This window comes from Pristiophorus japonicus, chromosome 15 (genome assembly GCF_044704955.1).
Source record: "Pristiophorus japonicus isolate sPriJap1 chromosome 15, sPriJap1.hap1, whole genome shotgun sequence".
Taxonomy (NCBI): Eukaryota; Metazoa; Chordata; class Chondrichthyes; family Pristiophoridae; genus Pristiophorus; species Pristiophorus japonicus.
The window spans coordinates 21393968-21420831 of NC_091991.1; the positions used below are offsets into that span (position 1 = coordinate 21393968).

At 41.6% G+C, this 26864-nt stretch overlaps 1 protein-coding gene across 2 annotated transcripts in view; it reads left to right on the forward strand.

Annotated features, from left to right (window-relative positions):
* The first annotated feature begins 224 nt into the window (after positions 1 to 224).
* The window catches only part of LOC139280631 (zinc finger C3H1 domain-containing protein-like), a 76564-nt gene continuing 49924 nt past the window's right edge, over positions 225 to 26864 (forward strand). For both annotated transcript variants that reach the window (XM_070900203.1, XM_070900204.1), the window contains exons 1-14: positions 225 to 799; positions 7490 to 7894; positions 7983 to 8050; positions 8169 to 8397; positions 12011 to 12246; positions 13197 to 13317; positions 15514 to 15590; positions 16081 to 16290; positions 17552 to 17707; positions 19263 to 19400; positions 22877 to 22995; positions 23608 to 23754; positions 25286 to 25460; positions 26712 to 26840. In XM_070900203.1, coding sequence (XP_070756304.1) covers positions 286 to 799; positions 7490 to 7894; positions 7983 to 8050; positions 8169 to 8397; positions 12011 to 12246; positions 13197 to 13317; positions 15514 to 15590; positions 16081 to 16290; positions 17552 to 17707; positions 19263 to 19400; positions 22877 to 22995; positions 23608 to 23754; positions 25286 to 25460; positions 26712 to 26840 — 2724 coding nt within the window. In that variant the 5' untranslated portion in view covers positions 225 to 285. The remainder of the gene's footprint in view (positions 800 to 7489; positions 7895 to 7982; positions 8051 to 8168; positions 8398 to 12010; positions 12247 to 13196; positions 13318 to 15513; positions 15591 to 16080; positions 16291 to 17551; positions 17708 to 19262; positions 19401 to 22876; positions 22996 to 23607; positions 23755 to 25285; positions 25461 to 26711; positions 26841 to 26864) is intronic.

Below are 26864 nucleotides of genomic sequence, written 5' to 3' on the forward strand. Positions count from 1 at the left end.
TTAATAAAAGTTCTGATTCGTCCACTTCCTCTGTTCGAGTGAGCGCGCACCGCATCCCCTTCCCCTGGGAGCGCGCACGCCTAGCCTTTCCCTGGGAGCGCGCACGCACGAACCTCTGGGGGGGGCACACGTCCGCGCTCTCTAGGAACGCGCACTTCTCCCTCGGCGAAAGTGCGCACGCACCCCCCCCTTTTCGGGCAGCACGTCATTTCCGCTTCCGCCGACTGTTCGGGTGGTGCTGACGGAGTCGGGCTGTCGCCCTCAGTCTCTGCGACAGGCGACGCCATGGAGCTTGGTGCCGAGCAGCTGTCGCCCAAGGAGGAAGGCGAGCTGGAGGACGGCGAGATCGGCGACGACGACAATGACGAGAATGTCTTCCCGGAGCCCCTGCCAGCCCCGCCACCCGCCGCCAAGCCGAGGCCCAGCAACAGCGGCTCGGCCCCCAAGGCTCACCGGCCCGGCGCTCGCCTCTCGTCGCAGCCGCAGGGCTCGGGCAACGGCCTGCTGTACCGGCTCAAGGAGCCGTACCGGGGCTTCATGCAGCCACCGCCGCTGCCGCCGCCCGCTCTGCTGGGCGAGTCGCCTCGCTCCAATTTCTGGGAGCGGAGTCACGGCACCTTCGGCCGCTTCCGCTTTCGGGAAGGCTCGAACCGCGGCCGCTGGGGCCGAGGATGTCCGGGTCCTGGCGCGGGCCCTCGGGGCTGCAAGAGAGGGAGACCGGGCCCCGGTCCCAACTTCATCGGCGGCGGCGGCGGCGGCGGCAGCAACAACATCCGCAGGGAATCGCCACCCAGGAAACGTATCCTTGCCCGTCACCCTGACTCCCTGTGACCCCAGGCTGCGGGCCCAGCTCTGGCCCTGCCCCAGGTCACGGGCTGTCTGACCAAGCCAATTGGAAGCATCAGGAAAGAAAAAACACCCACTCACTCTGGAATCTCCCTTCGGAACCGGCTCATTTCCAGCAGCCGGATCAGAATCGAAACTTGGGATTGCTAATGGCAATGTTTTATCCACACAGAGAGAGAAAGTTCGGTGTCAGGGTGCCATGGTCTGATTTAAGAGTGTTACTGCTTTGGAGGAGCAGAGAGTGAACTTCCTTTTTAGGAGATGCCTTGGGGAGGGGAGGATGCAGGTGATCTATACATGGGGAGGGTCGCATGATCTCATTGAATGCTAATCTGTGTATGGCAATGCGACAGTATCTTCACTAATGGCTGGGGAAAGTAGCTGCTAATTTAATTTGAGGGCAGGGTTGGGACCATTCGGGTGTGACCCTAAGTCTGGAAAGTAGAGATTGTGTCATTAGTCTTATGAGCCCTTTGATTCAGTTACAACATGACTATTTGTGTGAATAGTGTACGTATATGTGTGCATGCAAGAATAGTACCCCATGACTCACAAGAGGTTGTTACGAAATATACTGATGTGGCAATACCAGATTATCACAATGCAGGGTGCATTGAATGCATAAAATATGTACCACTTACAATTTGAATGACGTGCAAGTCTCCATGGAGATGTGTTTGGATAAATTGGCAAATATTTAATTCAAATTTTTATGTATATGTTGATGTTTTAAGATATTGCCATTTCAGTTGTAGTTGAAATCAGTGTTACAAGGCCAGGCTTCGAATCCTATTGGTTGAATGTATATCACGGGTGGTTTGTAACTTGTGGGTTTAACCCGTTTTGTCATGAGGTATATAGATTGTGTTATTCCTTGCATCGAACCTTCAATCACGGAAAATACTTTGAATGAAAGGTTAATGTTTCAAGCCCATCAATTCTCTCTTTGGGTGCTAAATGGCCTGGAATTCACCAACAGTGATATTGGCGATTGATGCCATAAGTTAGATTGTTCTGCTCCCAGATCTACTGGCGAATTGTGCCAAAAGTTGCTGGAGAATTGACTAGAATATGTCGCAGCGAGCATAGTGGCAAGTCCGAAGCATGTAGTAAAGGGGCCCTTGGGAAAGAGTGACCATAATGTTATAGAATTTAATATTAAATTTGAAAGTGATATTGTTAAATCGAAACTAAGGTCTTAAATCTAAACAAAGCAAACTACGTAGGTATGAGGGGTGAGTTGGCTAAGGTAGATTGAGAAACTACATTAAAAGGTATGACAGTAGATGAGCAATGGCCAGTATTTAAATAATTAATAATTTACAACAGATATACATTCTTTTCAGGCACAAAAACCCCACAGGAAACAAGAGAAATTAAAGATAGTATTAGATCAAAGGAAGAGGCTTATAATGTTCAGCAAAGGAGGACCAAGAAATTGATTTTAAAAAAAATATAGAAAATAGGTACAGTAGTAGGCCATTCGGCCCTTCGAGCCTGCACCACCATTCAATATGATCATGGTTGATTATGCAACTTCAGTATCCCATTCCTGATTTCTCTCCATACCCGTTGATCCCTTTAGCTGCCTTTTGAATATATCTAACGAACTGGCCTCAACAACTTTCTGTGGTAGAGAATTCCACAGGTTCCATAGAACATGAGAATAAACTAGCGAGATACATAAAAACAGATGATAAAAGCTTCTATAGGTATGTAAAAAGGAAAAGATTAGTGGAAGTAAATGTGGGTCCCTTACAGGATGAGACAGGAGAAGTTATAATGGGACATAAGTAAATGGTAGAGAAATTAAACAAATACTTTGTCTGTATTCATGAAATAAGATGCAAAAAAGCCTCCTGGAAATAGTGGAGAACAAAGGGTCTAGTGAGAATGAGGAACTGGAAGATATTAGTATTAGTTAAAAAAAAAAAGTACTGGAGAAATGAATGGGACTGAAAGCCAATAAATCCCCTGGACCTGATGGCCCATATCCTAGAGTTTTAAAAGAGATGGCTATAGAGATAGTGGATGCATTGGTTGTCATCTTCCAAAATTCCATAGATTCTAGAAAGTTTCCCACAGACTGGAAGGTAGCTAATGTAACCCCGCTATTTAAGAAAGGAGGGAGAGAAAACGGGGGACTACAGACCATTTAGCCTAACATCAGTAGTAGGGAAAATGCTCAAATCTATTAAGGACGTGGTAACAGGGCACTTAGAAAAGAATAATAGGATTGGGCACAGTCAACATAGATTTATGAAAGGGAAATCATGTTTGACAAATATGTTTTTTGAGGTTGTAACTAGCAGAATATATAAAGGGGAGCCAGTGGATGTGGTGTATTTGGATTTTCAGAAGGCATTCAATAAAGTGCCACAGAAGAGGTTATTAAACAAAATGAGGGCTCATGGCATTGGGGTTTATATGCATGGATTGAGGATTAGTTAACGGACAGATAACAGAGTAGGAATAAATGGGTCATTTTCGGGTTGGCAGACTATAACTAGTGCGGTACCGCAAGGATCAGTGCTTGGACCTCAGCTATTCACAATCTATATCAATGATTTGGGTGAGGAGATCAAATGTAATATATCCAAATTTGCTGATGATACAAAGCTAGGTGGGAATGTAAGTTGTGAGGAGGATGCAAAGAAACTTCAGGGGGATATAGACATACTAAGTGAGTGGGCAATAACATGGCAAATGGAATATAATGTGGAGAAATGTGAAATTAGCCACTTTGGTAGTAAAAATAGAAAAAGAGTATTTTTTTATACGCAGAGATTGGGAAATGTTGGTGTTCAGAGGGACCTCTGTGTCCTTGTACACGAATCATTGAAAGTTAACATGCAGGTACAGTAAGCAATTAAGAAAGCAAATGGTATGTTGGCTTTTATTACAAGAGGATTTGAGTATAAGAGTGAAGATGTCTTACTGCAATTATATCGGGCCCTGGTGAGACCACACCTGGAGTATTATGTGCAGCTTTGGTCTCCTTACCTAAGGAAGGATATACTTGCCATAGAGAGAGTGCAACAAAGGTTCACCAGACTGATTCCTGGCTGGAGGGGATTATCCTATGAGCAGAGATTGAGTAGACTTGGCCTATATTTTCTAGAGTTTAGAAGAACGTGAGGTGATTTAATTGAAACATACAAATTTCTTAGGGGTTGGCAGGGTAGATGCAGGGAGGATGTTTCCTCTGGGTGGGGAGTCTAAAACTGGGGATCAGATTATCAGAATAAGGGGTCGGCCATTTAGGACTGAGATGAGGATAATTTTCTTCACTCAGAGGATGGTGAATCTTTGGAATTCTCTACCCCAGATGGCTGTGAATGCTCGGGCGTTGAATATATTCAAGACAGATTGATAGATTTTTGAATGTTAAGGGAATCAAGGGATAGTGCAGGAAAGTGGAGTTGAGGTAGAAGATCAGCCATGATCTCATTGAATGGTGGAACAGGCTCGAGGGGCCAAATGGCCGACTCCTGCTTCTAATTCTTACGAAACTGCAGTCAATGTTAAATGCACACGTTACCAGGGCCAAACACAAAATGGGACAGGTTATTTAACACTTCCATAAAAGTTTGAAGAGCTAAATGATTTGTGTATGTTTCCCATTTTTTGTCATATTAAGAATCTTTATACCTTGATCTGAGTTTATTATAAGTAGTTAGTTTTCTTATTTTGTAATTAATTCTCGTTACTTATCGGAATGGCATGAAAACAAAGGCCACTCATTATTGCACGTCGTGGTGTCTGGTTAATTTCCCTTCTGACCGTCTGTCCTGTCAACTGTCTGAGATCACATTTATTTTCCACATTCAGTACCCATTCAATGCAATTCCAGTGGATTAGCTCAGTGAAAGTAACAATCAATCTTCCTTTTCCATGGCCCGTTTTTAATTAATTTTCCTTCAGTTTTCTTGTAAGAATGATCATTGACTGGTAGTTTGTTGGTAAATGAAACGGGTTGAATGCCTTGCAGCTGATGCACAGTTTTGAGGCAAATGCCAGGGACGCTGACTCTTGATGTTGTTTTTGAAAGTAACACATCAGATTGAACAGGGGTGGATCAGAGCCACTCAGGATTGGCCACTGTACCGAGTGCACCGTACCCATGATATGTAGTTAATGAAAGTTCACTCTACCCAACTAAATTGGTTCTTTTAAAAGGAGAGATGGCAGGAGTCTTTTGACCCAATAAATAATCGATTGATATAATCATTCTGGCTTTTAAGCATTTTGCTGCACTCTCTGGCTGTGTTCGTTCCTCATTTATTTCTAAAACCTCCGAGATAGTACTAACGTGTATCCTCCTATATATTTGGGAGACGTCGCAAGTTGTGAATGAGGAATTGAATTCAGAGCCCACCAGCAACATTCTGTAATGGTCTAAGTGACAGCAGCGATTCAAGCAGTGTCATTTCATAAATTAGCGATCGCCTGAATTTGATGGGGGCCCAACAGTTTTTTTTAACTGTTCCGGTGAGGGTTTCGGCGGAGTGGTACAAAGGTTGCAGGAAATTATGCCCGTGCGTAAGTAATGGCATAAGTCGCTCACATCATTATTTCCTGGAATGCACTGACTTGTTCTGTAGCTGTACCATTTGCAAGTTTTCAGAAAATTCCAGCCCATTGTTTATTTCCAGCAATTTCTGTTTATATTTAATGCTGAGATGACCTCGATGTTCACTTTCACCCATTACTTGCTGATAATCCTGCCTCCACTCCATAAATTACAACATATCTATAACACCATGGCCCACATGCTCAACTGATTGCTTACAGAATTACCATACGGCAGCAGATTGATAAAAAATATTCACCTTAAATCCCTCCACGGACTTTCCCCACCTTACTCTGCAATCTTCTCCAGCTGTATGACTCCACACACAACCCTCTGCACCCAACATCAGGTTGTGCTTTTCTGCCTCCTGCCATCCTTTTGTCTCACCACAATCTTCCCTGCTTTCAGAAACCTCACTAAAATCCTTCTGTTTGAGCGTGCCCCATCCTAACTACTTCTTCTCCTTTTCTTAGTCACTCGGTTTTGCCTTTTCTCTTTCCTCTGCCTTGTGAAGTGCTTTGAAGTGCTCTGTGAAGGGTTGTGAAAATGTAAATTGTTGTAACTGGGCATATATTGTGTAAATCTAATGACATTGCTTGAGTTGAAATGATGGTATTGGCTTTGGATATGCTTATTCTTTCCTGGATGAATCTGGCAATATTCTGCAAGCTTTAGCAATTAAATTGGTTTCATTTGATGATTTAGCCAACCTCATACCAGTGAGTCAGCTGCTCAGTTCTTGCTGATTGCTCAGAAATCTGTTGAGCAACTGTGGATCGATATCACTCTGATTTTCAATTCCTTGTTAAGTTTCTTTTTCTACCATTTAGCCGTGAGATCGAAATCTCATTGGTTGATTTGTGGGTGTCAACCCATATCCTGTTTTGAGGCAGCTTATTGGTGCACTAATATCTTGTCCTACCTGTTTGTAAACTGACTTGTTTCCACTACATTTACAGCTCTGGAAAGTTTTGCATGTAGGAGATTTGCATTGATGGAAGACAGTTCTGGTGCTACCCTGTACCTTGAGATTTGGAAGCATTTGTAGCAGTTACACTTAGGAATACTTGCGTGTTTGTGCCGAATACTTTTCACTCTTTTGTTACAAAGTTTCTGGTGCAAATTGTTTCTTCTTCACTACAAGTGTTTTTCACAGATGAGCTGCTCTCTTTGATGTGCATTGATTGAGTTTTGCGTATGTGTCTTTGGACCTAAATGATTGCTTTCTGTTTATAGTAGGCTTAAAATAGAAAAGTGAATTTCGTTTCCCAGTACAATATATTAAGTCAGTTTTAAAACTGTATGTATTGAATTGTGTGTGTGTATAGTTAGTTACCTCTCAACTTTGAGTTATAGATTAGCTGTTCTGAGTGATTATACCTGTGCCATTAAGACTGTCAGTATAGGCTACTACTAGTAGTCACATTTTTGCTTATGAAGACATTGTAGTGCTTTTTCAGTTAAGCCACCAAGTTTTAATTTGGGCTACTTTGGGGATCTGCATCTATATTTCTACCCTTTTTTCTATTTCTCTTCTTGCCTTGCCCTCCCTTAGCAAAAGCAGCCTTGTCTGAACATGTATGACACCATGCCTCAGTTGGGTTACTAACTGGGTTTCTTGATACCCTGCCTCCTGGGTGACTGCCGAGTTCATGAATTATCTAAGTTGAGGGTGTACTATGAGAAACGTATAATTACATTTTTAAAAAAGAGCAATGGATTGATACGTGCTCTCATTTAAGCCCATGGTATGAGATCCTGAACCAATACATAAGAAATAGGAGCAGGAGTAGGCCATACAGCCCCTCAAGTCTGCTCCGTCATTCAATAAGATCATGGCTGATCATCGACCTCGACTTCACTTTCCTGTAATAAAGGATAACTTCCCCATGCCAGAATTGTACAAGCTTTTGCAGAATTTTTTAAAGTATGGAATTGGAACTCAAAATGCTGATTACAGAATAATATAGAAACTTTGACAACTCCATATTACAGGGTCATGTCAGATAGGGTCCAGTATTTAGTTAATTGGATATTGAAAATGTTAAGTTTCCTTTACGTTTAACTCAGCAAAATTTTTTGGGCGGTCACCATTAAGAAGACCGGCTCACTACTACAGAAATGAAGATGACATGGATGAAACGTTTGAAGACCTGCTTAGGAAATACAAGGAGATTCAGCTGGAACTAGAATGTATTAACAGAGAAGAAAAGATGTCTCAGAGTACCAAGGGTGAAAACTTGCTGGAAGAGGACGCTGGAGTTGTGCCTGGGAACAATAGTATAGATGCCAACAGTATTGAAAAGAACAATTCACAGTTATCGTCCACAGAAAAACCTCAGTTGAAAGCTTTTCAGGCATTTGAGTTAAAACCTGTCAGACATAAGCTACCTACTCCAGCTGAGATGGATCAAATCAACCAGATCAAAGACGATCATAAACCAGAGCCTGTGGTGCCAGGAACAAATAAGCAAGGTACACAGAACACAAATGATCATTCTTAAATAATTTATGAAATATTAATGTTACAATTTGTGAGTAACTCAACTGCATTTTCTTTTAGATGGTGAAAGTAAAGATCCAGACCTTTCTTCAAATAGTAAGGGGTTGTTGGTGGATTCTCCTTTGAAGGTAAATAATTTGTGAAAGTATGACTGCAGTTCTGTTTTTGCTACATGAGTTGTGTCATTTTGCTGGTAGAATATAACTGGTATTATTGTAGGGAAATTAATCTTGTGACATTTAACAGGACATTGTCAAAGTGGACGATGATGAGGATGAGGAGAAGGAGGAAGAGGAAGAATTGTCTGAACTCCAATTGCGGCTTCTTGCATTACAGTCTGCTAGTAAAAAGTGGCAACAAAAGGAACAGTGTGTAATGAAGGAGAGCAAGGAGAAGCTGACCAAGCCAAGAATCTCTCAGCAGAAGATCAGAAGTAGCCCGAAAACACTTGTGGTCAAGAAACCTCTTAGTGCAGGTAACACACAGATTTGTGGAAATCAATGTTACTTAATTCTGTTTGGAATTGGCAGAATTTGAATTGCCAATGATGGTAGAATGAGGAGCTTACACAGTCGTGAGAATGGTATTTTTAGTGAAGGGTATAGCTTTATTTACAGAAGAAACTTTATTTTAACAGGGTTTACAGTTTTTGAGTGCTAGTAAAGATTTGATACATTGTCCCCAGCTATTTACAATATACATCAATGATTTAGACGAAGGAATTGAATGTAATATCTCCAAATTTGCAGATGACGCTAAGCTGGGTGGCAGTGTGAGCTGTGAGGAGGATGCTAAGAGGCTGCAGGGTGACTTGGACAGGTTAGGTGAGTGGGCAAATGCATGGCAGATGCAGTATAGTGTAGATAAATGTGAGGTTATCCACTTTGATGGCTAAAACAGCGAGGGAGAATATTATCTGAATGGTGACAGATTAGAAAAAGGGGAGGTGCAACGAGACCTGGGTGTCATGGTACATCAGTCATTGAAAGTTGGCATGCAGGTACAGCAGGAGGTGAAGAAGGCAAATGGCATGTTGACCTTTATAGCGAGAGGATTTGAGTATAGGAGCAGGGAGGTCTTACTGCAGTTGTACAGGGCCTTGGTGAGACCACATCTTGAATATTGTGTACAGTTTTGGCCTCCAAATCTGAGGAAGGACATTCTTGCTATTGCGAGAGTGCAGCGACGTTTCACCAGACTGATTCCCAGGATGGCAGGACTGACATATGAGGAGAGACTGGATATACTGGGCCTGTATTCACTGGAGTTTAGAAGAATGAGAGGGGATCTCATAGAAACATATAAAATTCTGACGGGATTAGACAGGTTAGATGCAGGAAGAATATTCCCGATGTTAAGGAAGTCCAGAACCAGGGCTCACAGTCTAAGGACAAGGGATATGCCATTTAGGACTGGGATGAGGAGAAACATCTTCACTCACAGAATTGTGAACCTGTGGAATTCTCTATAATGGAAAGTTATTGAGGCCAGTTCGTTAGATATATTCAAAAGGGAGTTAGATGTGGCCCTTACGGCTAAAGGGATCAAAGGGTATGGAGAGAAAGCAGGAATGGGGTACTGAAGTTGCATGATCATATTGAATGGTGGTGCAGGCTCGAAGGGCTGAATGGCCTACTCCTACACCTATTTCCTATGTTTCTACCCATCATGAGTTCTTTTTAAACCACATTTCATAAGTGCCATCCATTCACCTGATTTGGGACTCATTTCATAATGAATATTTTTTAATTATTAATTGATCCTCCGTGTCATTACAAACGAATCATGACCAAGTGTGGCCTTCAGGTGAAGCGGTGTTAGGGCAGGTTATATCTTGCATTTATATAGTGTCTTTAATCTGCAAAAATGTCTCGGTGTTTCACAGTTGCATAATTCGACAAAAATGGAAGCCAAACCAAAAAGATAATAGGGGTGAAGAAAAGCTTGGTCAAAGAGGTGGGTTTAAAGAAGTCATAACGAAGGAGTGGGAAGTAAAGATGCAGAGACGTTTAGGAAGGGCAATCCAGAGCATAGGGCTTAGATGGCTGAAGGCACGGCTGCAAAAGGGGGCAAAGGAATAGAGGATGCTCAAGAGGCTAGTGTTGGAGTTCGTGGGGGTGGGGGGAGGTGTTGCAAGACTGTGTAGGAGTTTACCGAGATAGGAAGGTTATGGCCATGAAGAGATTTGAACACATGAGAATTTTAAATCTGAGTCATTGGGGGACTGGGAGCCGATGTAGGGCAGCAGGAACAGGATGGTAGCAGAGTTGTGGATGAACTCGGAGGGCATTGGAATAGTTGAGTCTGGAAGTGATGCAAGCATGTGGACGAGGGCTTCGTCAGCTGATGGACCGAGGCAGGTGTGAAGGAAGAGGAGGATGCCAGGATGGCCATGTTGGTGACACCAGAGGCAACAGTAAGAGGGTGAGAGGAGAAGCTATTGTTGGAGATGCTCTGGCTACAATTGGTTAGGTAAAAGTGAAACCAAACAAAGACAGTCCCATTGAGTTGGACAGTGGAGAGGCTTTGGAGGAGGATTGTGTGGTCGATTGTGTCAACAGCTGTTGAGAAATCGAGGCGGGTGAAGAGGGAGAGTGCACCATGGTCCCGATCACAAAGGGTGTTATTTGTGACTTTGATTAGGGCCATTCCAGTGTTGTGGCAGGGCGGAGATCTGATTGAAGAGATTCGAACATGGAGTTGCAGCAAAGATTTACATAGATTTGGGAGGCGATATTGCGTTCCAGAACTTTGGAGAGGAACGGGACCATGGAGATGGGACAGTACTTTGCAAAGTCAGAAGGGATGAGGGTTGGGTTGCTAACTCTGGTTGGACATATTCCTGAAGGTCACCCCCTAATTAATAGACAAAAGTGTTCAAAGAAAATGTTTTTGAAAAGACAATTCTTTATTGCCCTTGTGACATCTCCTGGCTGGTTCGCAGCAGTGTCCTGGAGATCAGTCTTCAATTCCTGGAGACTCCAGAGCAATCCTGGAGGGTTGGCAACCCTAGATGAGGGTATGTTTTTTGAGGATGGGAGTTTTGAAAGGGACGGGGATAGTACCTGAGACGAAAACACTTACAATGTCAGCTAGTATGGGGTCAGGTATTTTGTGTGGTCAGTTTAGTAGGAATAGGATCAGAGGGTTCCTGGACAAGATGAGCACAGAGGGCATATGGGGAGATCGGAGAGAAATCAAAGAAGGTCGTGGGTTCAGGACTTGGGCGAGGGGGAGGGAGCAGCAGAATAGCTGAACAGATTGTCCCAATCTTAGTGGAAAATAAGTCCATAAATTCCTCATACATGTAGGTGAGGGTAGAGGGGCTGGGGATATGTGTTTTAGATGACTGGTAGTGGAGAAAAATGATCTGGGGTTATCTTTGCTTACCGGGGTGGTCCTGGATTAATGATTGGTTTTGGCAGAGAGCGAGGCCTAATGGTGCTTGATGTGGTTCAGCCAGATCTGGTGATGGATGACTAAACCAGTTGTGTGTCAGGTGCACTTAAGTCTGTTCCCTTCGAGGGAGTGAAAATGGGGTCTGTACCTGGCGAACGATCAGGAAGGGAGGGGATAAAGGTTTTACTGGAGGAGAGGGAATAGTTGACCATTGCCAGCTGCAGAAATATAATGGCGAAAGGAAGGCCAAATGCTCGACAGTTGGGGATGTTTGAAAGTGCAATTGTAAGTGACTTGAGGAGGGCGAATGCAAGTAGGGTTGGATGGGATTGGGGGATGTTGATGGCAAGGAATTCAAGGAAATCATCTGATTTAAGACCATGGGAGTAGAGAGGCTACGTGAGCTGGGGCAGTCAAGGGTTTAGCTGTGAACATGGGTAAGAGAGTTTTTCTGGAGATAGTGGTTTAGGGAGGACAGGAGGGCAGTGAAATCAGGATTGAGGGCAAGTGATAATTTAAATGGAGTGAGCGGATGTAAATCAGTCCCCATATTGAGGCATAGTTTCATCCATATTTTTATATTTCCATTGTAAATTCTTATGTCCACATTTACAATGGAAGCTGCCTATATAAACTTGACACGCTGTAATTGCACCACTGTAACCATTTGCTTTAACTATTTTCTGTAGCTGCTGCTACAAAACAGGTTTTGCGAAGGCAGAAAACTAGAGCATGGAAAAAATTGCAGCAGCAAAAAGAACAGGAAAAGCAACGAAGGGAAGAAGAGGAGAGGAAACAAATGGAGGAGGAAGAGCGAAAAAAACGTGAGGATGAAATCAGAAAAATTCGTGACCTCTCCAATCAGGAGGAGCAGTACAATCGTTTTATGAAACTTGTAGGAGGGAAACGAAGATCTGGTAGCAAGGTAAGACTGATGGCTTGTATCCATTTAGCTGGGGTGTTTTTGATCAACTTTTCTTCCAAGCCAATATGCCACAAATGTTGTACAAGATGTGCATCATTTGGGGCGCTTATTACTTCAGCTTTAACTAGGTGCTGAAGAAACATTAGCCCCAATTTTCTATAAACTCATAGAAATTACTTGCTGTTCAAGAAGAATTTGGCTAAAGTAAGTTGCACTTGGATTCTGTGCAATGATAGATGCCATTTCAAATTAGCTGTTGTAAAATTGGAAATGCATTCGTTACATTATTAAACTCAAAATAGTCGCTACACCATGCAGAGTGAATGCTGAAGCTGCTCAGATCAAAAGTGATGCCCAAACTGAGATGCTTTGACAATTCATCCCAAATATTATAATGTAGCTTGTCTGTTTGAATTGATCTGTCCATTTAACTTGTTTTATTTAGCATATGTATATTGTGCAGCCAGGTTAGTGTAAAACGATCCAACTTCTCAGACTCTAAATCTACATTATTCCCAAATTGTACAGGTTTTAGTACAGTAGAATGATCGTAAGATTCTTGTTGAGAATTGGATATAATTCTGTGTATTGCATTGAAAGTAAAAGCAGGCATACTTGCAAAAATTATACGTGTGTGTTAACTCTAGGTGCAGTCAGTCATTACTGTTTCTGTCGCAGGTTACAATATGATACGTTTGGAAGTGAGCAGCATGAATAGGATGGTTTGTAATAGTGTGTAAAGTGCAACCTACATCCAGATTGTTGTGTAAGCCAATGGTTCAGAAATGGGGAGGAAAGGAGCGCAAGGGCACTTGCATTGTACTTCACAAAGTAGATATGGTTAAACACTTTATTATTAGATATGCTGTGAAATATTAAATAATCTTAAATCAATCCAAATGTAGATTTGTGTTGGTGCAGAGATGAGATTTTATTTTGGATTTTCTTAGTCAACAGATGCAGATATGAAAAAATCACAGGATAAACCAATAGAAGAGTCTGGCAACCTATACCAGTATGATAACTATGAAGAGGTTGCTATGGAAACAGATAGTGAAACCAGCTCACCAGGTAAGCGGCACCTATGATCTGTAACTAAACCACATTTAAGATCTTGTCACTAAATTGATGTTCCAAGCCATTCTTTGTTGTCAAATTGATGCCTGGATTTTGCACAGATAATAATGGTGAGGCTAACAGCACTCACTTTATTGTGGAGTAAATTGGACTGCAACTTCTGTCGTTCGCATATGCACAGTTAAGCACGGAAATCTGGAAGTTGCTGTCCGAGATACCTCACTCCTCCACAAGGTGCATAGTAACAGTGCAGCACTGAAATCAATGCAATGGCATGTAGTTGGGGTAGTTGCCCACGAAACACAGCAGATTAAGTTAGGGCTGGTGTATTCAGGTGACAGATTAGGAAAAGGGGAGGTGCAAAGAGACCTGGGTGTCATGGTACATCAGTCATTGAAGGTTGGCATGCAGGTGCAGCAGGCGGTTAAGAAAGCAAATGGCATGTTGGCCTTCATAGCAAGGGGATTTGAGTACAGGGGCAGGGAGGTGTTGCTACAGTTGTACAGGGCATTGGTGAGGCCACACCTGGAGTATTGTGTACAGTTTTGGTCTCCTAACCTGAGGAAGGACATTCTTGCTATTGAGGGAGTGCAGCGAAGGTTCACCAGACTGATTCCCGGGATGGCGGGACTGACCTATCAAGAAAGACTGGATCAACTGGGCTTGTATTCACTGGAGTTCAGAAGAATGAGAGGGGACCTCATAGAAACATATAAAATTCTGACGGGGTTAGAAACATAGAAACATAGAAAATAGGTGCAGGAGTAGGCCATTCAGCCCTTCTAGCCTGCACCGCCATTCAATGAGTTCATGGCTGAACATGAAACTTCAGTACCCCCTTCCTGCTATAGAAGGTTAGATGCAGGAAGAATGTTCCCAATGTTGGGGAAGTCCAGAACCAGGGGTCACAGTCTAAGGATAAGGGGTAAGCCATTTAGGACCGAGATGCGGAGGAACTTCTTCACCCAGAGAGTGGTGAACCTGTGGAATTCTCTACCACAGAAAGTTGTTGAGGCCAATTCACTAAATATATTCAAAAAGGAGTTAGATGAGGTCCTTACTGCTAGGGGGATCAAGGGGTATGGCGAGAAAGCAGGAATGGGGTACTGAAGTTGAATGTTCAGCCATGAACTCATTGAATGGCGGTGCAGGCTAGAAGGGCCGAATGGCCTACTCCTGCACCTATTTTCTATGTTTCTATGTTTCTATGTAAGTGAGTTTTTAACAGCATGATATGTGACAATTACTGACTAACGACCTCTCTGACCCTGGAAATTTAATTTGATCAGTATAGAGTTGTCATTCCTGCAGAAGTGAATTAGTGTTGGAGATAAAAAAAAATTGGTTGAAGAACTTGCTCACAGATTCCACAGATCCAATGTAGAGGGCGTCGTGCTGGATCAGACGGCAGATTGGAGCAATTCTCTGTTCAAACGCCCACAAAAGCTTTGTGAGCAGCTGTCAGTGAGGTGAACGGTGAGCGCCGTTCCTTCACTGCTGACCACAAAATCCAGGCCAATGACTTGAGAGACACTTGAGTTAATGGCAACATCTTTTAATTGTAAGGGACATTACACATGAATATAGGATAGTTGTGGGAAAATTAATGTATTCATGGTATTCTGTGTGAGTTTGGATTTTTTTTCATCATTAAAAGACTTTACAAATGTTTGAGAATCTTTTTGCAATGTTTTAGACAATATCTAATTGTATTTACATGCTGATGTGCAAATCATATGACAGGAAAAAGAGTAATATAGTTTACACCAAATGCTGCTAGAAATCCAATCATGTATTTATAATGATACTAAGAAGGGGCAAGCCCAAAGATCTGCGTGTGGCCACGCAGTAATCTGAAAGGTCCCACGCAGGCTGCTCACAGGCTTTTACTTTGTAAATACCGCACATGCGCAGAAATTTAAAGGGATCGCGCATTAGAAGAAACGTGCTGTGCAGAACAAAGCGCAGCTTACAGGCCACATTGTGCAAGCCCCACAAATAAATAGTTTTTGTGTCCATTGCTTAATATCTATAGGTAATTACATTTCAGGGTCGCCAGTTGAAGGGTTTTGATAACTGATTTACTCATTTCTAATAGATTGGCAGTGAACTTTCATCCATTCTGGATTTATAAAGCCATGTGAAGACTTTTGTCACTATAAAATGTATTTTCTTCCCCTTTTCTGACAGTGTCATCTCCAGTGCCACCTTCATTCTCCACGGATTACCAGGCAGGGTATTTTGTTCCAGTATCTTTACAACATCAAGTTAGTTTCTTTTCTACGTTATCCTAATACAAAAAATATGATTTTGTGATAGTGTTGCTGTGTTGTCAGCCCTTAATTAGTTCCATAGTTTGATGTGTAAATTGTCTTCCATGTAGTCTAACTCTTATTACCCTGGACGTGAACTGTCTGTACAAATCAGAACAGAATGATTGCTTTCAATATTTTTTCTGTTGTAACTGCACCTTTATTATTGTGCATGCACTGTTGCCAATTTGCAGTTGATACTATCCCAGTTAATTGCTTCAGGAGTAACTGAAGATTGCTTACTGTCGTGGTTTTATTTAATTATTGCAGGGGTGGAGACGGCGAACAAATAAGGTGAAGACTTCATACCATATACCACTATAATTGGATCGTTGTATAAGCTGCAAGAAAATAATCTGAGCCTTTTCTGTTTTATAGTAGTTTAAAAAAAAAAAAGTTAAACCTAGAAGGTATGTAAATATTTTGCAAATCTGTTCCCTTTTAGAACATGGGGGATTCTGTGATTCCAAATTTCTTGGAGTCTTACTTCCCCGGTCCCTTGGAGCTGCCTCCACCACCGCCACCACCACTTCCTCCAGAGGAGCCAGAGCAGCCACCTAAACCTCCATTTGCTGACGAGGAGGAGGAGGAAGAAATGCTCCTCAGAGAAGAATTGTTAAAATCTATCGCAAATCGGCGTGCTGTGAAACCTGAGGTGATTGAAATAGCTTTGGATTTTTAAAATTACATTTCGCCAGCAGAGGGCAATCTTTAACAAGTCAGGAGCGTTAGTTGGAATGGCTAGTTCTCGAGACTTTTTTTTTGTTTTCTCATCGATGAGTTGAGTCCAGGATGTTTGAGTTTTAGTTAAGATGCAAGCCTTTACATTTTGCTACCCTGCAGCAAGTCCTCGAGTTCAATTTCTACTCTGTTGCAGCTAGTTGGTTTTGGTTGGACCACAAGAATTTCTTGAACCAATATTCTTGCACCTGGTTGCAATCTATTGGCCCCAGCTGGAAAGTGAAGTGTGGATGGCTAATAAGGACAGGGTTTGGCTGGGCTTTGATGCTCTTCATTGTGAGGTACCCTGCTTGATACTCAGTTACTTCGCACAACTCGAGCCTCAGCGCCGAGAGCACGCAAAAAGCAAACGCTGGCAGTGGAAGGAGCGTGCGGCAAACCAGACTCTCTGCCCACCCTTTCCTTCAACGCTTTATGCGGAGCTTCACGGCAAACGAACCAAAGGTGGGCAGAGGAAACGTTACAAGGACACTCTCAAAACCTCCCTGAAAGTGCGACATCCCCACTGACACCTGGGAGTACCTAGCCAAAGCCTAAGTGGAGAAAGTGCATCTGGGAGGGCGTTGAGCACTTCTAGTCAACGGCGAGAGCATGCAGAAATCAAGCACAGGCAGCGGAAAGAGCATGCTGCAAACCAGTCCCACCCACCCTTTCCCTCGATGACTATCTGTCCCACCTGTGACAGAGACTGTAATTCCCGTATTGGACTGTTCAGTCACCTAAGATCTCATCCTTAGAGTGGAAGCAAATCTTCCTCGATTTCGAGGAACTGCCTATGATGATGATGATAACATGAAGAATGACTACTTTGTTTGCTGGTGCCTGTTGAACCATATGCCGTAGGAGTCCATGCACTGCAGAAAAGAAAAGCAAGAGAAAAACCTTCCCATCACAATGAACTCCTCTACGTAATTGCCGATACCAATGGGGAAAAAAATTGATCTTTTACTTTAAAAAAAAAAAAAAAAAATCTCATTCTAACATTTAGCTGACAATTTTTTTGGTTTATTTATGTTTATATTGTGAGTGGTGGGGGTGGGGGGGTTGGGCTGGTGGCGGTGGCACAAGGGTTAAGACTCAGGAGTGTGAGTTGAGCATTGCTAGAAATAGAAAAGAATCACATTTTCATTATGCATGGCTACAGTTGACTTACTCTCCCCAATTTTCCTATGCAGGATTCAGCTGATAACTGTGATCTATCTTTGCCACTTCTTCCTAATGAAACTGCACCAGTAAATAATTTTTCAACTGCTAGCCTGAATACATTACAACCGCGTCCCCAAACCACGAAGTTTGTGAGAGGACCTTCAGTCCCTCGGCCACTGATAATGGTAAGTATTTTGTGTAGATTGTCTTGTCAGTTTAAGCTGACAAAATGGGTTTTCATTTCAAGTACAATATTTTTGGATGTGGAGGATTACAGGTACAAAACAATTCCTGTCCACGCTGGAGTAATGCACAGTTTTAAGGTTTTTTTTCACATTTTACAATGGAGTGAACCTTTATCAAAATTGAGTCAAGCCCAAGTAAGATTTATTGTTTAATTTTGTCCAATTAAAAGCTGTATCTTGAAACCATTCATTTTGTTTTCTGTTCTGTACAATTATGTCATGGTATGTTGGATTCCTGAAGCTTCCTTTTAAATACTAAAATGTTCCAAAGTATCTTTTCAGCAGTGACTAATATAAATGTTTTTTATTGACGGTGGGATTGTGGTAGTGGAATGTATTAAACATTTTGATTTATTGGTTAAAATGGGTCGGTTTAGATCTAATACATGGAGGATAACCTTTCTACGCTACTTAATGTTTCAGTTACTGCTGGAACTTGTAAAAAAAAATAACCACTTTATTAACTTGCAAGGGGCCTAAAATATCTAAACGGAAGCAATACTGCCTTTAGCAAAATACCATTGGGTTCACACCCTCAGTCACTTCAATGCAAGAAAACTGTTATCAGATGATGTATTGTAAGTTGCAAGAAATTTTGAAACAAAATAACCAAGTTCATGCAGGTTGTTATAGAATAGATCTTCTGTGTGATTTTAGCCGTAGATTTTTGTGTAATAGTTCTCATTTTTTCATTTGAAAGTCCATCCTGCAGGTACTTGTCAACATATGGGTATATATAGTATAAGTTTCAACAGCTTCTCTGTGAAGGCAGGAAATTACATACAGTTAAATAGAATATACGGCACAGAAACAGACCATTCAGCCTAACCAGTCCATGCTGTGTTTATGTTCCACTCGAGCCTCCTCCCATCCTTCCTCCTCTAACTCTATCAGCAGAACCCTCTATTCCCTTCTCCCTCATGCTTATTTAGCTTCCCTTTAAATGCATCCATACTATTTGCTCAACTACTCCATGTGGTAGCAAATTCCACATTTTCACCCCTCTCTGGGTTAAGCAGTTTCTTCTGAATTCCCGATTTGATTTCTTGGTGACTATCTTGTATTGATGGCCTCTAATTTTGCTCTTCCCCACAAGTGGAAATGCTAATTTAGTGCATGTTTTTCTTGGCTTAATAATTTCTGAAATGTTGACTGGTCTAAATGTGCATCTCTGGGAGGTATATGGAAGCAAAATTTAATTAGTAAGTCCTTTTAAATTTCTTGTGTAAAAATTTGAGATATGGTGATCAACATTCCCTTTAAGCTGCTTGGCTGTGCAGAGCTCTGCAGGTCCCGCACAGCCAGTGAGCCGGCTTTTAAATAGAAAAACCGCGATTGCACAGAATTTTGAATGGCCTGTGCAACCTGATAGAGGCCACGCAGTCCAAAAAAAAGAGGTAACATTGACTCTTGACATCAATTGCAGTGTAGTGCAACATAGCCTGGCATTTTCCCTGTTCTCATTTTAAGTGTTTTGCTTTTTTCAAATTTGCAGATTCCAAGGCACAAATCAGTAGTCGTGAGACTGGATGACTCTGACGATAGTGAGTCTGATAATGAGCAATCCAGTTTAAATGTGGGTGTCTTTGGAGGTTTGGAGACCATGATTCGAGAAGCCAGAAGATCTGCAGAGGTGTGGAGAAACATAATCATATAGCTACAATAGTAAAACATTTTTTGTAGGGTATATAACTATTGTGTTTCCTCAAGATCTCAGGATGTACTCAAAGTGCTTTACAGCCAATTAAATACTTTTGCAGAGCAGTCACTATTGTAATGCAGGAAACGCGGCAGTCAATTTGTCCACAGCAAGGCCCCACAAACATAATGTGATAATGGGGCTGAAATTCTGGTCGGAGGCTTCCCGCGGGCTTCTGACCTGAAACATTTCTACGAATTTACCTGGTGGTCCGGGAGGAGACTGCTATTCCGGTGGGGAGGCCTTCTCTTCCCGCGCTGCGAAGCGCACTCCCATCCTCCTGGTTCCCGCACAGAAGGTGCAGTCATGTGTGACTGCTTAGTCAATCAGGTACAGTATTCCACAGTTTTCTCATTAGTAGCAATGAGAACTCTTATTACATTGCTATTAATGAGGAAAAAAACCCAAAGACACTAAATACATGTAATAAAAAATAAAAAACACACCTCACAATTAAAATTAATTGAAATTAAAGTTAATAAATATCTTGAGAATTTTTTTTCCGAGTTTTTTAAAACATTTTTTAAATTATGGTTAAAATAAATGTAACGTAGTGGGCATGGTTTTTACAAATGTTTTTAAATGTAATTTTATTATATTGTATATTTTGAAACTCTTGCGCCTGTAAAAGTAGGCTATGCACCTGCTTTTATCAAGCGCAAGAATTTTGAGGACATTTGCTGGGCAAGATATGGTAAATCCCGCAATTTTGCCCTTGCAAATGTCCTCGCTTCCGATATGTGGAGGATCTGTCAAGCTCCAGCTTGACGGATTGAAAAAGCCGGTTTTCAGCGCACGCGCATTGCGTGCTGAAAAGCGGCTTTTGCGATGTCTTCCCGGGTCCGTAGACACTCCGTACGGACCCGGGAATGCTGGAATCTCCAGGCCAATCTGTTTTAGTGATGTTAGTTGATGGATAAAATTTGGCCAGGACACTGGGTATGAGTCCTCTGCTCTTCAAAGTAGTGCTATGGGATCTTTTATATTTACATGACAGGGCAGACAGGGACCTCTGTTTAACCTCTCATCCGAAAGAAGGTGCCTCTGACAGTGCAGCACTCCTGTACTGCACTGGAATGTCAACCTAGATTGTGTGCTCAAGTCTCTAGAGTGGGACTTGAATCTACAACCACATGAGAACACATTTGCCTGATAAATTGCATATAATGTGCAAGAGTCCACCATGTGACAATTTAGTATGGAAACTGCCTTTGCAAACTTGACATGCTGTAATTACACACTCCTGCCAGTAGAAGTGCTGCAGCTGGCAGGATGGTATAATTACATGACAAGTTTCAATTCGAAATGTGGACGCAGCATTTTGTAATGGAAAACGTTGCTGGAAACGTGCACAAACTAAGATTTTACAGCTAGAACTGGGTATACACAGTTGGTTTTTCGCACTGTCCCTTTGCTTCAGTTTTTAGGTTTAAATATAACCTAAGTTAGTGAGATGAAACAATCGCTCAATTAAATATAAAGATCATAAATTTGGATTGTTTCAATCATGTCCGATAAATGCACGGTACAATCTGTTAATAATGTGGCACTGAATTGATAACTTAATTTAACCTGCAAGGAAGACAGGTGTGGGAGTTGAAAAGGAAAACTGATTGATGCAGCAGGGTAGGGATATCCAGCCTGTGATCCACCACCCCTTCCCCGGCCCCCATTCCCTGAAGCCTTGTCGATCCGGCCCTCAAAGCGAAGGCTTAATGCTGCTGTTTCTTATTAGCTTATTTGTCCTGTTTGCATTATGTGGGCTTGGAGGTATGGAAAACTGATTTTGGTAGATAAATTTTAAATTACAACTGCAACACCATATTGCACGCATCATGTTTGGCATCGAACAAAAAGTGCAAGTTCAAAAGATATTCGGCACTCAAAAGGGTTAATCGACGTTGTTGCATTTCAGTAATGTATCGACAGCAAGGTCCCACAAACAGCAATGTGACAATGACCAAATAATCTGTTTTCGTGATGTTGGTTGAGGGATAAATTTTGGCCAGGACACTGGGGAGAACTCCCCTGCTCTTCATATTGTAAGACACAAATAAATTAATGGTAACCTGGATTTTAACTTTGTGGCCTTTGGGGCTCCATATTACACACGTACCACTCATGAAGACAGAAGCTTTGACATCTGTGAATGCGATGTATTTAAATATAGTCAAAGCTTTTTTTAATACTGTCACAAAATCTATTAATCACCAAGGTATAGAAGGTCATCCAATAGGAGGCAAGCTTCTGAGGTGGATCGAAAATTCTCTAAACTAGTGAAAGCAAAAGTTATAAATGGAGTTGTCGCTAGGCATGGCATCACTAGCAGAGTGCCACGGGGATTTGTACTGGGGCCAATGCTGTTTATATTGGACATGCATTATTTGGTTTTGGGAGCAAAAACAAAGCCAGTTTGTTTGCAGCTGATACCAAATCTTGGTGGGCGTGGGGGGGCTGCTGGGGTAGGGCATTTTCAAACATTAGTGAAGACACAAACTTATATACACAAGAACCTGGATAGATTGACAAGGTGGTTAGATGAGTGACACATGATATGTAACATGCACAAATACAAAGTGATAAGACGAGGGAATGTAAACTAAATGGCTTAAGCTACAGAGCACAAAGGAAAGGGATCTGAGGGTATTGTTGGATAGCCCACTAAAACCAACAATGCAATGTGCAGCAACAGTAAAGAAAGTTAACTGAATATAGGGATGGGATGGAGCCTGATTCCCAGGAGGTGGCAATGAGGGCCTGTACTTGGCACGTGTTTGACCGCACCTGTACTTCTGTATACAATTTTAGTCACTACCAAAGAGAGAATTATGCAGACATTGGAGGTGGTTCCCAAAAGAGCAAAGAAGCTTAAGGCATCTTAAGTTATCAGGAGAGATTGAAAAGTATGTAATTGTTTACTTTGTAAGAGAAGGCTCAGGAGATATTGAGCATCCTTCAAGGAATAGATAAATTGAATAGTATGTTTGAGATTGCTACAAACTAGAACCAAAACACGTTGTTTCAAGCGAGAAGAGGGAAGGCAAGCGGAGGGTGGAGACTGTAAAACAGGCAGCAGCCCAGAGAGACAGTGGAATAATTGAAGAGATCAGTGGGTAGATATTTGAAGAAGGGGCAAGTGAGGGGCATTAATTTTTAAGAACGGGCAGATAGTATAGCAGTCTCTTCTGATACTGTACTATCCTATGATCCTATACACAACATTACACCTTTGCAGTAGGGACTGCTTTTCAGACACACAGTGGGACAGAGTAAGTCCATCAGAGTTGTCATGCTGTATCTAACCTGAGTGTTTGGTATTCAATCTAAAAGTGGATATGAGTTTCAATCCTGAGCACTGGCATTCATTGCTAACAGAATGTATGTATAAAGGTTGAATTTTTTTCTTAAAGGCCTCAAAACCAAAACCAAGACTAAAAGCAGAGAAAGAAAATGATCCTGCAGTAACCAAAGGTGGCTTTTCAGAAGGAGGGAAAAAAGAAAATAGACTTTTAAAGGAAGAAAATGCCAGGTAAATATTCAGTATTGATTTTGACTGTTTTATTTGTTTCTGTTCATTTCATGCTTAAAACAAAAATGAATACTAAACTTAATAGTGCTTTGTTTGAGATCAATTTTGTGAATAAACGTTGTCATTTGATATTGAAATTATGGCTAATTAATTCCCAATAACTGTTAAATAGGTATTTGTGCAGAAGAAATCGAATTTTGTTACCAGCTTTTCGTTAAGTTAGCGAATGTGAAATTGCAATCTTACTGTTCAATTTATATACATATTGTCCTGTAAGCTGTTTACTTTCCTTTAACTTTGAATGAAAGAAGACATCGGCAGCCAATTCTAAAACTAATCAGGATAGTTACTGCAACTTGAATATTTCCTCACTCCAGTGATGTCATTGAACTAATCTCCTGCCAAGTGAAAACCGGAAGATAAAAGAATGTCTGGGCGTAGTCTGGACAATCTAGCTTAATTCTTGTGACCACAAACTTGTACCAAATCTATTCTATTTGTGTTTGCTGCCAAGTCTAAGAACATGTCTTCTGTTTGTCAGAAGGATATGTATTAGTTTCAGTGCTTAGCACAGTGCCATTGTACTGATTGGTTTGTCTTGATTTTATTCAGTCGTGAGAAGCAGCGATTGTTGAAATTGGATTTGTCAAGGAGTAGTCCATCACCGGTTCACTCAGATGCTGAAGTAAATGCTGTTGGAAAGAGAGTTGTGGTCAGTAAACAACTATCAGAAGTTGAAGATAGACTGAGAAAACACAAGTAAGTTTTGCTTGTGCTTAATTGGTTAAGTAGGTTTTCTTTAGTCTGAACACCAAGAAAATCATGACAAACAAATTTGCATTAATAATAGAAACTTTCCCAGGATGTCGTTTAGATAGCAATTATGTAAATGACCAGACACACTGTTTTGCTGGTTGAGGGATAAATGTTGTCCAGGATGCTGGGAGAACTCCTTGGCTTATCTTCAAATAGTGCCATGGGATCTTAACAGACAGATGGGACCCAAGTTCAACATCTCATCCAAAAGATGGCATCTCTGACAGTGAAACCCTCCCTCTGTACTGCACTGAAGTGTCAGTCTAGATTTTCTGCTCCTGTTCTTGTAGAGCAGCTTGAACCTATGACAGAGGTGAGAGTGCCACCAATCAGCTCATTTGCTGTTTCCATTGGGTCTGCTTGCATTTAAAAAGTGTTTCTTCCTAATTTGAAATTCGATATAAAATACAGGTTGAGTGTCTGAAATCCAGAGTTCCAAAACTCGGAATGTTCTGAGTTACGGAATCCGGACACAGAGCCGATCCATAGCGGGGTTGTCCGGAATCCAGAAAATGTTCTGATATCCCGACATTGTTTTAAACCGATTCCCACTGTGAGTTGGGCCTAGGGAGGGGGAAACGCCCCCCAAAATTCCAAAAAAATAAAAATTCACAAAACCCTTGCCTACTAAATCGCTGAAAAAGAATTAAAAAAAAAAATTAAAACTTTAACGCGCCTTTATTTGCAGGTCTTCAATGCAGGTTTTTCCCGCCGCTGCCAGAGCCATTGATCCGGAGCTGCTGCGCACCCCACCCCACCCCACCTCTTTTTTAACCTCGGCCCAGGCGTTTTCTGGACTCTGGACGTTGTAAAGATGTTCCGAAATCCAGAAATAGCCGAACCTCGGCCTGGGCGTTTCCGGATTCGGGACGTCGGAAAGACGTTCCGAAATCCGGAATGGCCTCTGTCCCGAGAATTCTGGATTTCAGGCACTCTTACCTATACCTTCATTTCATGTTTGATTTTTGTAGGGTTCCCAACGACAGTCCTGCGTTGCTGTATTTAGGGCTAGCATAGTTCATTCCATACACTCATACTCAAAATAACTGCAGAACATGAAATAATTTGGACTTCACTTTCATATAAGTTACAGGAAGGGCCATGAAAATTCAAGCAAAATTGTAGGTGTCTCAAATTTCAAAGCACAATTTTCCACAATGGTACTACAACAACCATTCTCTATCTCCTATCTTTGAGCAGCTGGTACAGCTTCCTCAACACTTTCAAACCAAAACCTATTTTGAGTATGATGTTTACTTGAGATTTGGTAACCAAATAAACTTCCCTCAACATGGTAATGAATCTATTTCATTTTAATGTGTAATATTTCTTCTTGTAAAGTTTTTGAAAGCACACTTCATGTACAATCTACACCTAATACTCCAATGAATTCTACCTCTTCTGTGTTTATATTCTGTTTCTTAAAAAAAAAAACTTGGGGTTTATGACTTGGTGTTCTTTGTTTATATTTTAGTCTCCTGTTGACAAAAGATGAATCTCTCTTATCAAACTTACTACAACAAGAAGCAAAAAAGAAAGAAGCGCTACGCCAAGCTGAAGCCAAATATATGAAGCATAAAGAACAGTTGCAGGCAGCGGAGAAGATTGTGAATGCCAATAGAATGCTCCTTAAAAAGCTTCAAGAACAGGTCGGCAATATAATAGCTTTCTTGAGCTTCCTCTTTTCTTCCTCTTTCCTAAAGCGTTCCAAGTTTAGTTTTGAAGGACATGCTCGTTTTATAAGCGGTGCAATGAAGGTTCACTAGATTGATTCCTGGGTTCTATGAGGAGAGATTGGGCCGATACCCTCGTGTTTAGAAGAATGAGAGGTGATCTCATTGAAACATGTAAGATAAGATTCTGAGGGGGATTGACAAATGTTTCCTCTGGCTGGAGAGTCTAGAACTAGGGGGCATTGTCTTGGGATTAAGGATCGGCCATTTAAGATTGAGATGAGGAGGAATTTCTTCACTGACTGTTGTGAATCTTTGGAATTCTCTACTCCAAAGGGCTGTGGATGCTGAATCATTGAGATAGAGATTTTTGGATTCTAGGGGAAACAAAGGATATGGAGCTAGGGCGGAGTTGAGGTCGAAGATCAGCCATGATCTTATTGAATGGCGGAGCAGGCTTGAGGGGCCGTATGGTCTGTTCCTGCTCCTATTTCTTATGCTTTGTTCAATTTTATTCTGCAAGCTAAGTTGATCTGTTTAAAAAGCGATTCTTCCTGGATCAACAGTTACAGTAGTGCAATTGGTTTTTGACCCGGGTGTAGGAAGGGAATGGGAAATCAGTCAGTTTCCCGTTCTTGATTACTTTGCTGGAATGTCTTTGCTGGAATGTAAGTGTGGTCATTAGATGAGGACAAGATCAGCTGCAATGCCCTCCAAATCAAATAGTCTGCCAGCGCTCTGCTGTCTAGGTGCATAGGTGGGCACTTGAGGGTGGTACCTGAGGGCTCCTGTGGCAATGTACCCCAGCAACAATATTACTTTCAGGAAAGGAGTGAAGAAAACAGAAAGTCAGTTATTCTCCTATACAGTCTCCTACACACAGAATGAAATGAATCACCAGTTAAGTATTTTTTGAGTGGTGGTTGAGGAAAGAATCATAGCCAAGAACCTGGAGAGCTCCCACCTCTTTGAATAGTTCCATGGGATCTTTATTATTCATTTGAACCATGGAACAGAATTTGGTTTAATATCTCACCTGGCTGACAGCTTTAATAATGCAGCAGTTCCTCAGCATTGTGTGGTGTGTCAGTCTAGATTATCCATTACAAGTCTTAAACTAATTTTCTCACGTTTTGTGTATTGCCATTTTTGATTGACTAAACTGTGTCCATTTTAAGTAATTATGAATTTTTCTACAATGGCAGAAGTTTTTTTCCCCCTTTTTAGATCCATAAAGTACAACATCGAATACAATTTAAGAAGAGTTTGGCAGTAAAATATGAAGAATTTGCACGAGCGAAAGCTGTTGCTAGTCGAGAAGTGGGAAAACGTAAACGTGAACAAGATTCATTTGTAGTAAGTTGAAAACAGATTAGGACC